Source organism: Gilbertella persicaria (genome assembly GCF_025201335.1).
Source record: "Gilbertella persicaria strain CBS 190.32 chromosome Unknown B0P05scaffold_69, whole genome shotgun sequence".
NCBI classification, from domain to species: Eukaryota; Fungi; Mucoromycota; class Mucoromycetes; order Mucorales; family Choanephoraceae; genus Gilbertella; species Gilbertella persicaria.
In genome coordinates, this window is record NW_026252030.1 from 81430 (window position 1) to 93833 (window position 12404).

The 12404-nt window shown below is 37.6% G+C and overlaps 5 protein-coding genes across 5 annotated transcripts; 3 read left to right on the forward strand and 2 right to left on the reverse strand.

Annotated features, from left to right (window-relative positions):
- The first annotated feature begins 487 nt into the window (after positions 1-487).
- Positions 488-2490, forward strand: B0P05DRAFT_563518 (WD40-repeat-containing domain protein). The gene is made up of 6 exons (XM_051580731.1): positions 488-871; positions 930-1453; positions 1501-1833; positions 1888-2006; positions 2054-2137; positions 2182-2490. The coding sequence occupies exons 1-6, from the start codon at positions 667-669 to the stop codon at positions 2252-2254; spliced, it is 1338 nt and encodes a 445-aa protein (XP_051429790.1). The 5' UTR covers positions 488-666; the 3' UTR covers positions 2255-2490.
- A 1108-nt stretch (positions 2491-3598) lies between these two features.
- On the forward strand, positions 3599-5235 carry B0P05DRAFT_321789 (uncharacterized protein). The gene is made up of 5 exons (XM_051573529.1): positions 3599-3833; positions 3883-4584; positions 4630-4771; positions 4819-5005; positions 5052-5235. The coding sequence occupies exons 1-5, from the start codon at positions 3695-3697 to the stop codon at positions 5133-5135; spliced, it is 1254 nt and encodes a 417-aa protein (XP_051429791.1). The 5' UTR covers positions 3599-3694; the 3' UTR covers positions 5136-5235.
- On the reverse strand, positions 5139-6268 carry B0P05DRAFT_480489 (phosphatidylinositol N-acetylglucosaminyltransferase subunit C; the record flags this gene model as incomplete). The annotated part of the gene is made up of 6 exons (XM_051575128.1): positions 5139-5226; positions 5268-5413; positions 5468-5615; positions 5663-5828; positions 5874-6086; positions 6127-6268. The coding sequence occupies 6 exons, from the start codon at positions 6266-6268 to the stop codon at positions 5139-5141; spliced, it is 903 nt and encodes a 300-aa protein (XP_051429792.1).
- Positions 6269-7578: 1310 nt separating this feature from the next.
- On the forward strand, positions 7579-9116 carry B0P05DRAFT_563534 (uncharacterized protein). The gene has a single exon (XM_051580732.1). It carries the CDS (start codon positions 7625-7627, stop codon positions 8822-8824), a length of 1200 nt encoding a protein of 399 aa, XP_051429793.1. The 5' UTR covers positions 7579-7624; the 3' UTR covers positions 8825-9116.
- Positions 9001-10739, reverse strand: B0P05DRAFT_321905 (uncharacterized protein). The gene is made up of 4 exons (XM_051573530.1): positions 9985-10739; positions 9521-9941; positions 9442-9467; positions 9001-9398 (listed from the first exon to the last, which is right to left on the reverse strand). The coding sequence occupies exons 1-4, from the start codon at positions 10439-10441 to the stop codon at positions 9178-9180; spliced, it is 1125 nt and encodes a 374-aa protein (XP_051429794.1). The 5' UTR covers positions 10442-10739; the 3' UTR covers positions 9001-9177.
- Between the last annotated feature and the right edge of the window lie 1665 nt (positions 10740-12404).

Below are 12404 nucleotides of genomic sequence, written 5' to 3' on the forward strand. Positions count from 1 at the left end.
AATTAGCTTTTTTTAAGGATGAAATTACCCTTTTTTTTCATACTGGAAACATGTTTTCATAAAAGCAAATATGGTTGTTTTTCTTGATTCTGTTTGAAATGGAAGGTTACAATTGACAATAAAAACATTGCACAAATCCAGCAGTAAAATTATGCTTTGTTAGGACGACCCTTTTGTATTTAAAAATGGCGCTTAAACTACAACATTTTGCTTTGTAAAGTTACACCTGCTTTTACTTCTTTCTTGGCTTAGAGAGCCCACTTTGATCCAAAAAAAAGACTTTACAGTGTAGCATCCAGTCTTTGGATTGGAATATACGAACAAAAGGGCGATTGCGTATGTAAACCGTTCATGTTTACTTTTTCTTACTTGCACGTGACGTTTTATCTTCTGAAAAATTACCCATTTTGGACTTGAAGAAAACATCTTTTCTTTTTCGAATAGCAGTGTATAAGAATGACATCTTTTTTTTTTTTTTCCTTTCTCCTTTCCTTCTTGTTTTATTGACCACTTGAGGGGAAGAAAGATTCTTTTTTTTTTTCTTATTTCTTTTGCAGCATATCAAACTATATTTCTTTGTTGTAGATTCTGTCAATCTATAAAATACGCCATTAGGCTATTTTATTCTATTGCATCAACCACTCTATACCTCATCACAATCACAACATGAACAGTAATTACGGCATTCCAATAGCACCACCGCTTGAAACCACTCAATACAATCGAACCCAACGCTCATCAGCACCTTATCCTACACCTTATATTAAAAGAGAATACTCAAACCGACCTCATTCGCCTTGTAAGCGTGTCATGTATTACCATAGTTACAAACCCGAAATGAAACAAAATATGACACCCAAGAAAAGAATAGGTACTTAAAAAAAACAAGTAAAAAAAAAAAAAAAAAAAATGGCCAACACGCTTGATAGATTTTACACAGAAATTGCCAGCTGAACTTTGCATCTATATCATCTCGCTTGTCGATTTCAATACATTGCTTGTGGTGCCTAAAGTAAGCCGCGCATGGGCCAACTTGTTTTATGTGGACGAATTATGGAAACTGCGCATGATAGAAAGCAATTGGCGGCTCAAAATTCCACCCACGATTGACTATCTGACAGAAGAAGAACAAAGCTGGTATTATTGGTTTAAGCAGCGCTACCAACTTGAGAAACGCTGGCAGATTGGTAAAGTGGCTTCTCATTACTTAATTGGTCATCTAGATAGTGTTTATTGCTTACAGTTTGACGATGAAAAGATTGTGACTGGAAGTCGAGATCGTACTATCAAGATATGGGATTTACACCAATACCAGTGCACAGATACACTGGAAGGCCATCAAGGCAGTGTTCTTTGCTTGAAATATAATGATGAGGTGATCGTGTCTGGTTCTTCTGATCATACTGTTATCATTTGGAGTATGAGAACAAAACGTATCAGGGGTAGACTTCATGTAAGCCACTTGTCACTTTTTAGGAACAATTCACCAATAGCTCATAGGGTCATTCTTCTGGTGTATCTGATGTCTCATTTGATCATCGTTATATTATTAGCTCATCAAAAGACGCTTCTGTTCGTATTTGGAGTAGCAGTACCTTCCAACCCATTCGCATGATTATGGGTCACCATGGTCCTGTCAATGCTATTCAGTTCAAGGGTGATTACCTCGTTTCGGCCTCAAGTGACGCAGTCATTAAACTTTGGGAGGTATCTACAGGCAACTTGATTCGTGAATTTGCTGGTCATAAACATGGTTTAGCTTGCGTCGAATTTGATGGTAAAAGAATCGTGAGCGGATCCAACGATCATACAATTCGTGTTTGGGATGCGGAGGTACGATAGCCTATGTAAAATAACTCAAGTTGACATTTTATTTTATTTTTTTAGACAGGTTTATGCACCATGGTCTTTGAAGGACATTCAGGGCTTGTTCGAACACTTCGTTTTGATGGCGAAAAGATCGTAAGCGCTAGTTATGATCAGAGTATTCGTGTTTGGGATACAAAGTAAGTCGTACGAAGCAAGCAAACCCATGATTTATGTTGTAAAATAGTTCAGGAGCCTGTCTTTTGAATTTCCAAAGTGGGCATTCAAGCTGGATCTTTGACGTTCATTTTGATAAGAAGCGTATTATAAGGTAAGCAGGCTTCTATATAGTGTAGATACTCATGTGTATTGTAGTGCCAGTCAAGATAGAAAAATACTCATCATGGACTTTGCTCACGAATTGAATACAAAGTGCCTTGATTTATAACTCAAGATTCTGGCCTCTAAAAAAAAGATCTCGACCTTTCGTATCATTTCCCTTTCTGTACAGTTTTACCTTTTTTCTTTGCACCCATATTGTTCTTAGTAATTCTTATAATTTCACATATATATACACATACACACACAGCATTTATATATAATATATACGTAATGACACATCCATTGTTATAAATATCCCCTCCATTTGCATTTTTATATAAATCGCATTTCTTTTAAAAAAGGATCGAATCTCGATCTAACCAAGTGTATGGTTCAACATGTATACCCATAACGCGGTTCGAACCGAGGACAAAAAGTCTTTCGATTGTCAGCTATGACATTGTTGGAAAAAATATGTATCATCTGTTTATCAGCCCATTTGAAAGACGCATGCTTAGGTTCTACAAAAGGAGGGGAGAGGGAATTTTTTTGTCTGTGCTTTTGTGTAACCGAGATATTTTTGTAGGACATTATTCACATCTTTTTGCACTCCAGAATCGTCTACAGTTTAGTAAATAACTGCAAATCAATTTTATTATTGTTTATGTTTTTAGACATGTCAAATGGACTGCGCAGATCAACATTCTTTATTAAAGCATATATAAAAATGAAATGAGATGATTGAGTTAGCTTTAAATATCCTATTTACACAAATAAATATACTTTGTTCTCTTCACAACTTGTCTCTCTCTCTTTCTCTCTCTCTCTCTCTCTCTCTCTCTCTCTCTCTGCTTTTTTTCTCTCCTTTTCTTTTACCTGCATGCGATTTACACGTTTCCGTTGCTTTTGTTCTCCCTTACCCCCTTTTTTATAAAAAAAAATAGAATCCGATGCAAACACCGCAAAAATAAAGTAAACTGAATGGATGAAAATAAATCGTTTCATCTCGTTTTGTGAGTAATTTACATTTAAGAATTGCATATGTGTAACTTTATGCAACATACGAAACATACAATGGGTTATAGTACAGAAATAATGTTCTATATAGGGGAGGATGTACAAACAGATATATTATATGCCATCCGAATGAATTGCCGGCCCTAAAGTTAAATGTCTATCATCTGTAGCTTATATCCTTCTGGACACAATAGATAACTCACATTCAAGTTGAAATGTGCTTGAGGATATTTATTTTCGGTAATCTGACAGCCGTTTTCGGCAAAGCGCATTGTTCAACAATTGAACCCATCTAACTTATTTGTCCAGAATAAAGTTGTATTTGAACTATATGTCTTTTCATTGCAAACCAGCTGACCCTGGTACAATTTCATTGAAAATAATGAGGATAACACGATTTTGATCTATACTTTTTTCTTATTCTCGTGTCTCAATGCTATAGTCACACTAGCCGGGTTTTTATAATCCTTACACTTTCTTCAATCAAACTTTTCTCTTTCTTTCTTTCTTTCTTACTTTTACATAGACCTATTTTAATTCATTCTTGAAAATGCCTTTTACAACAACAATGAACTCTAATAATCAAGACATGTTTGCTGCTACTTGTTGGCAAAAAGTTTATTTGGAAGATAAAAACCAATCAAACTCAACAGATGTACCATGGAATGAATTCAACCAAGACTTGAGCTGTAATGTATGACTTGGTGTAAATACCTTTAGTCATACTAACTTATGTAGTTTTGTATACATTAGATAAAGACATAGGCAGCACAAGTAATAAGGCTGTCGAACGCAAGTATTCAGATACTTTCGTAGCCACAACAATCGATCCAGAATCACCCTCGTCCTCTATTGTGACAGAGGATGTGATACTTTTCAACCACCCCTTTCGACGCTATTCTTCACTGGAACTAGAGTCAGAAACCACAAGTCAGTTTGGACTCGGGTACCATCCACCACCTCCCATGCATCCTTATCAAGTTCAGCCCACCCTTACTTATTTTAGCCTACCAGCATCAGATACATCGTTCTCTCCATGTCAAATCAGCTGGCAACAAAACACATTTTCAAAAGACACGCTTGTCTCTCATGCTTCCAACACGCCCATATGTCAAGCAACAAAAAAGCGCTGTGTAGAAGATGTGTCACCTACTATTGTACCTAGTTTCAGTGAACCTATTCCAATCAGCACAGATCCTTGGGCTCCATCAAGTATCTATCGTAAACGAACCAAGTCTGTTCGTGAACTCAATGGGTTTACTGCTTGTGATAGTCATGGCAGCAACACACATATGCTCTATCCATCGTATATTCCCACTCAAGAGAACGATAGCATACCTTATACTAGTTCCCCCATGGTGCCTACACCACCATCCATCATCACAGCAACAGAAGAGAAGCAATCCTATATGTTGCCCAATAGTCACTTTGTATCAGATGGTAATTGTGGCTACAAAAATCTAATGTATTCACTCTCTTTGATAGGTATGCCACGTCGTCAAAAGCTTCGTTATGATGGAGACTATTACACACCTAAATGGGTTCGCTATACAGGTCATCTCAAGGAAGGCTACTGTGATAGTTGTCATCCTGGAAAATGGCTACAGCTCAAAAACAGTGCTTATTGGTAAGTCGTGGTATTTGTGATTGCTTTATTAACTTGATAGCCACTAGGTACCACAAGCAGTTTTGTCATGGAATTTCTTCTGTCTCTGGCAAACCATTCATGAAGCCTTTAGACCAACGTATGGGCAAAGGTGACATGATTGAAGGCCTTTGTCACCAATGTCGTCACTATGTACCCGTCTGTAACGGAAAAAAGAAGAACAACTACATGTTATGGTATCGCCACGCTCATAAGGTTCGTGTTTTATTTTCTAAAGTCTTTCTCTAATATTGCTTGGTAGTGTCACTTGTATGAAAAACCAAAAGTAACACCTAAAAAACCTTCGAGAAGATTATCTGATGATGATGCTTCATGGTTAAAATAAACTTTATGCATTGACTTTTTTTCTACTATACATGTTACGCCTTGGTCTTTGTAGGCGAGGCCTTGCTTCGTCCCAAGGACCATGGATTTCACTTGAAAAGTCAGTCTTGTGTGTTTCTTTCTATAGACTTACTTTTTATATTTCTGGATAAAAATTAGCCAGTAAGGACAAACAAAAGTGAGAAAGCAAAAGCCCAGCATGTACAGAAACACAACGGCTTTTGAAATACGAATGAACAGTAAGACACAGGCAAGTAGCATTGTCACTGTCAGGCTTATCTGAACTAGACCCTACACTCTTGTCAGCAATGTTCAATTGCTAGTTCTCTGTACCTTGGATTGCCTTCGAAAGATTGGAAATAAAGAAAACCATTCGACTGCAAATGACAGGAACGCAAACACATCCACATTCGTATCTAATCTTGAAGCGAGTAATACAGAAGCAAAAATGGCTGCGTTGGTTGACAATGAGCCAGGTATTCTATGGATCCATCAGTCTCAATTACATAAGAATGAAAACAACATTACTTGACTTGAGTCGTATAGTCGTGAAATAAAATATTAGCAAGGAAGCAGCACACAGTCAGTGCATAAATGGTATCATCACTTATTTGACTTGTCAATGTCTTCAAGATAGGCGAAAGACCCAACAAAGTAATAAAGAAGAAAAATGCACTTTTGACAACTCGCTGGCCTATTCAATATCATAAGTCACTCTATATAAAATAAAGCTATTTACGCTTTAGTTCGTTCATGTTTCTGATCCTCAAGTCCCAAAAAATATAACCAACACCTGTCAAAAAGGATCCAGTCCAGATCAAGTGGTTACCAGAGAGTGAGTGATCTTGTAAATAAATAAAAACAGCTATAAAGATCACAACACTGCTAATATGCTGTGTAATGATGCCTGATTCATAGACCATCGTCCAGTAGTCATACGTCCTTACATTCACTTGAACTTGTCAGTCATATCACAAAGTGATGTACAATACCGTTTCTCTGTAGCTCATCTAAGAATGTGTCATCAACGTAATTGTCAGGATAGTTTTGTTTTACCCAAAGCAGTTTTTGCCAAGGTGGGTTATGAGAGCTGTATTCGGTCGTGTGAAAAGTATGTGTTGTAGAAGCATACATTGGATACACAAAGAAAGGAGACTTTTTTAGTTTAATTCATCAAGCTGTTCAAATCCCGCGTACTTCCTCACCTCCATTGGCTAAATTGGCACCTTTTTCTCTCTCTCTCTCTTTTACTGTTATAGTCTGGATATTGCGTACACCTTTTTAAGCATTCATTAGGAATAAGGGTGCATTTTGCGATTGTCCATCATTACAAAATAGAAATTCCGGCACTATTTTATTTAATAGCTTAGCTTCTAAGAGGAATGCCATACACATTCTTTATACTACGTAAAGTAAGGAAAGAAACAAAGGAACATACTTTCTTAGCGAAATTGGCTATGTTTCTACAACATGAAAAAACGGATTTTGAGTAAAAGTGCCTCTTGTTATCATTTGCGTAAGTAATGATAAACAGATGTGTTGTCTTCTATCGACATAGTAAACATATTTTATCATTGCGAAACATTGATGTGATCAAAGCGAATGGAGAAGCAGCGAAAGCTTTACTTTTGTCCTTTTATTTATTAAAATAGGTGGTATCTAATTTTTCATAGAGATTGAATATCTTAGTTCTATTTCGTAGGATAATTCTTGACTTTCTTGGATGCATAGTCGATAACAGCTGAGCAAAGATGAGTGTGGTACCACGCTTTACTATGGTATGCTTCTAAGAAAAAAGAATTCTGCTTTTAAGAAACTGTCAGTATCCACTCAACTTTTGCATTCAGTTATCTTCAACGTTTCTTCTTCTTTTAGTTTATTACTATAGGCTGTATCTTCAAATGATTAGTGTTTTCTTTAAGGAATTGTTTAAACTGGCTAGCAAACTTGCCTTTTATCAAGTACAGATTTCTTTTATTTATGCTTCAAAATCTGAATGTCACTTGAATGTAACTGTATCTTTGTTTAAAAGGAAAGAGTTTTTTCTTTTTTACGTTTTTGTTTGGTCCATGGGTTGATCGAGACAACATTCATTAACAAAGGTTGATTTGAGCAGCTGTTTTATACAGTTAATGCTGTGTCATTTATCACATCCGGTTTATCTGGCCCCAAGTTAGTCAACAGCAAATAAAATCTTGTCTTTTAACGCATATATAAACTGACAATATCCATCAGCCAGGCTGTAACTGACTTCTGCCAACCAAGGATCGATACAATGATTTACTGAAAAAGACATTGGATTAACATATAAATTAGTCCATGTGGACTTGGTCAAGTACGTCTATGCAAAGCTATGGCAAAATACATGTCCGGTTAGAAAAAACCCCTTTCTTTGTGCCCCAAGTCAGCCCGGTACTTTTTTTTTCTTAGGCTAATCCCCTGTACCCCCCCCCTCTCCCTCCTCCTCCCCTTTTCTTTTTACATGAAACCATGTTAAGACAGTGTTGTCATCTCCAACTTAAAAACAAGATCAACAGAACTCTATTGCCTAGACTTCGCTTTTCCTCTACAAAAGTAGACACTGATATCCACCGTATTCCACCCCAACTCAACCTTCAATATTATGCCAATAACACAGAGACTATAGCCAATAACATGAAGCTTCGAAACTATGAGCCTGAATCGGCTTTCCTCTTCAAAGAGCTTTACCAACAACATCTGGAACTCAAACAAACTTCTGAAACGCTTAGAGAAGCACGCGATCAAGTCAATGCGCAGATCAGAGAAGCATCCACAAAAGCAGAGCGAGATCAACACATCAGTAAAGCCAAAGCATGGAAAGATCAGATCCGTCAAGTAGAAGAAAAACTAGTGTCTGTAGAAGAAGCCATGACAGCACAAGCTCTGCTAATTCCAAACGATACACATGCGGATACACCCTTAGGCCCTGAGACAAACGCTAAGATCATCAAGACAGTAGGTGAGCCACGCATGTCAACGCTCCAAACGCCTTTGATGGACCATGTTGACATTGCAGAAAAACTCGACATGATCGACTTTGAACAAGCTGCTTTAGTGACTGGTAGCAAATTTTACTACTTGAAAAACTACGGTGCATGGCTTGAATTTGCCTTGATCCAGTACGCTATGCATAAAGCCGCGTCCAAAGGATTTACACCTGTGTTGGCACCTGATATGGTCCGTACTTCCATTGCTTATGGATGTGGGTTCCAGCCACGCAAGAAAGAAGCCTCTCAGATTTACAATGTGACAACAGCCAGTACAACAAACACCACTGCACCTCCACTTTGCCTTGTAGGTACAGCCGAAATTCCATTAGCAGGCTTGTCAGCAAAGAAAATGTTTAAAGAAGATGAATTGCCTAGACGCATTGTGGGATTCAGCCATGCATTCAGAGCAGAAGCAGGTCATGGATCAGCAGAAGAGCGTGGGTTGTATCGTGTACACCAGTTTTCTAAAGTGGAGCTGTTTGCTGTCACTACACCTGAACAAAGTGAGGCCATGATGGAAGAAATGCGCTCCTTACAAGAGGAGATGTTTACCGAGTTGGGTCTCTGCTTTAGAATTCTAGATATGCCTACAGAAGAATTAGGAGCTAGTGCTTATAGAAAATATGACATGGAAGCTTGGATGCCAGGAAAGAATGGTTGGGGAGAGGTAACAGGATAATTAGTCCCAGTCATGTTTCTCATTCAATTAGATTTCTTCTACTTCAAATTGTACAGACTATCAAACACGTCGATTAGATGTTCGATATTTGTCAAAAGGCTTTAAAGAAAACGTAGGTCCTAAAGATACTCGCGTGCCTTGGCATATTAAAGAGAACTGGGTGAATTACTGTCATACACTCAATGGCACTGCTATGGCAGTACCTCGTACCATCATTGCTCTCTTGGAAACACACCAAACACCTGATGGTACAGTCAATTTGCCTTTACCTCTTCGTAAATGGATTCCTGGTGAACCCAGTATATTAAAATAAAAAACTTTATGTATAAAAAATATAAGTAATAGGGGGGGTATTATTCTTCTTGGCGTCTTTGTACAAGTCTATCTCTTAATTTACGCCGACGAATTTCAGCTGCTTTTAGTTCTTGTCGATGCCAACGATACATGCTTAAGCAAGTTGTCATACAGACAATGATAAGTGTGCCAAGAATAGTGTAAACTCCAGGTATTTCTTTAAATAATCCAACACCAAATAAGAATGCAAACAAGATATCACCAGTACGCATGACTGTCACTAAACGAAACATGAGTGATCTCTTTTTACTGAATAAACATACCTGGTCCCATGGGCGCCTTTTTCAATCTATAGAAATACATTCAACTGTCTTTTCCCATTTATAAAGTCTATTTGCTTACCCCATATTGATAAAAGACTGTCCAAAGAAAGCTAATAAACCAATTCCTGCCATCCATACAAACTCACGCCCAGTAATCTGAACAGGCGCTTTAAAGTCTTGTAATCCAAACAAAACTACAGGCAAACATAACAAGATTGTCACCCATCCAAAATACACAACATGCACCATCAAATGCGTTCCTTGGCCTACTTTTTTGACTGTCATGTAAGCCATAGCAGACATCAAAGACGCTGCTAATGCACATGAAACAGCAAATGACCTCTCGTATTCATCTGCCTTAGTCATGGAACTCGATTTGCCGACTAACAAAAGACCTCCAAAGCATATAAGAATGTAAACCACATCAAGGGTTGAGAATCTCTCGTTGAAAACAATGCAAGCAATAATCACTTTAAATACTGGACCAACAAAGAAGATAACTATATTTGAGTAAGTATCATGTCCTATCTCAACATTATTTACCTGTAGCATCAAGAAGAGGCAACTGGGTCAGACTGTGAAAAAAAAGAATCAAGGCAACTGAACTTGCCAATGCTCGAAAAAAGATCCATCGTCGTATTCCTTTCTTGCCAAATGGATTCACCCAAGTAAAAAGACAACCTAACAAGCCTAAAGGTAGCTGGACACAAGCACGTGCGAGTACAATTTGAAAGCTAGGATAATGAGCTGCATTTAGCCATTTGACTATAACAGATACACCTGCAAACAAGAACGAAGACATGACGAGTGATCCAAGTCCTATGATTTGTTGTTCTCGAGCACGCTCGTCTCGACTAAAAGATAAGCAATGAGAGAGACTGAAAGAAGTATCTGTATGCAATTGACCGGCGGCTAACTGTTGCTCATGAGAAATAAGTGGCGTAGACTCATTAACTATAATGACGCTTGAAGGAAGAGGATTGTCTTCGGTTAAGCTCATGTTAAAAGATGAAGAAAAGTGATATCATTTATTTGCATAAAGTATAAACTGGCGTCTATTGGTTGGCAGGGGCCATACAGTTGTAGGTGGAGAATTTGAGCCAATGAAAATGCATAGTTCTCGGCGGTTACATAACCTATTCCCAAATACTCCAAATTAGGCCATTGCTCCCCATAAATCCTATCAACCTAATTGCGCTCCACGCCCTAGGTCACCAAACTCTAAAGAATAATACTTGGGCTTTTTGGTCATTATATGACTGACAATAGTTTTGAAATAGCTATATCTCATACAATAGAAAGGCTTATTTGTTAGTTAATTTCTCGTTGAGATAGTGGTGTAATCGTCCTCCAATTAACTTCTCAATTAAGGATAGTGTGATATTCTGATAATAGAAAGTTGTATGACAAAGGTAGGTACTTTGAGACTGTTCTATACAATTTTATTGTTGTTCCTTTTTGATTATAAATTATTCTAGCATATTTATACATGAAGAGATGTCGGAGTAAGTAGTAGTAGAGTTCATGCAAATGACTGAGTCTCTATTATCATAGACTACTTTAAATTAATTAAATAATGTAAATTATGGATTTCGGTTATAAGTCTTGATCTATTAAAAGATACTTTGTCTTATTCAGTACAAGAGGTTCTTTTATGTCTATTTCTGATGTAAATTGATTATGATATATTTTAGTATGTAATTGAAGACTTATTTAATGTCAGATCATCACATGGCCAGAGAGAGAGATTGCTCGCACTTTATGGTAGTTAATCTTGGCATTGGATGCTTTACTGTAGGTCTGCAAGTAAAACTGCATTCTGCGAAGGTCACGGATATTATGAATAAAAACTAAAGTGTCATCAGCATAACTAAGCAATTTGATAGCAGGTAAGGTGATAGCTTGACTAAAATCATTATGCTTGAAGCGATAGCCAAGGTTGACACAATCATAGGCCTTTTCTTGGTCTAAAGGAATGCCAAGATCTTTGTCTGGTCGGCGGTAGTTTGCTGCTGCATTCTCCATTATTATTTGGGTGAGCAAGCCATGCTCAGCAATATATCTACCAGGCATAAAGCCTAGCTGATGTCTTTTGATAAGTGTAGTAGCTACTGTCATAATCCTGTGGTTGATTATCCGAGTGAAGATCTTGTTATCTGTATTCACCAACTGGATAGGACGATAGTTCTCTGCCCGCGTTAAATCACTTTTCTTAGGCAAAAGAGTCATAAGTGATAGCAGCCATGATTTCGGGAATAAAGAATGAGCTAAGGCATCATTGTATACTTGTAGAATCAGCTGCCTTAAACAAGGAACACGAAGTAAAATACCTAGAATTTCGTATGGCAAACCATCGCTACCAGGACTACTCTGACGAGGTGAGCGTCTACTTGCTTTCGATATCTCCAGCCAAGTGATAGGACTTTCAGGGGTAGATACTTGCTCTTTAGTAAGTCGTTGGCTGTTGGTACGTTGTAAAAGCGTATTGACATCAGAGGATTGGATCTTGTCAGGACGATATAGCGCCTTATAGAAGGCAACCATCACCTTTGTCTTCCTTTCTGTATTAGTAACCAATCGTTTAGAATTGGGATCAAAGAGCTTTGGTATTGTTCGCTGTGTAGACCTATCTTGTGCAAGTTTTTTTGAGAAGACCAGGAGATCGTTCACCTTTTTTTTGCCAAAATTTGCCTGCTTTGAGATGTTCTATTTCTGCCGATTCATCCTGCAAGATGGTAATCATTTGTTCTACCTTTGGTAAAAGAGATGATAAAATAGATGTATTTTTATGATCTCGTAAAATTTTTTGCGTTTGGATTGAAGCTTTTTCAGAGATTTGGATTGCCAGTTGTTACGCTCGATCTGGAAGGATCGAGTAAAAACTTTGACTTGTTCTTTCAATTCATTCCAAATAGTTTGAGCTGAAGGGCAATCAGGATCCAAGCGGTTGATGTTATCCATGT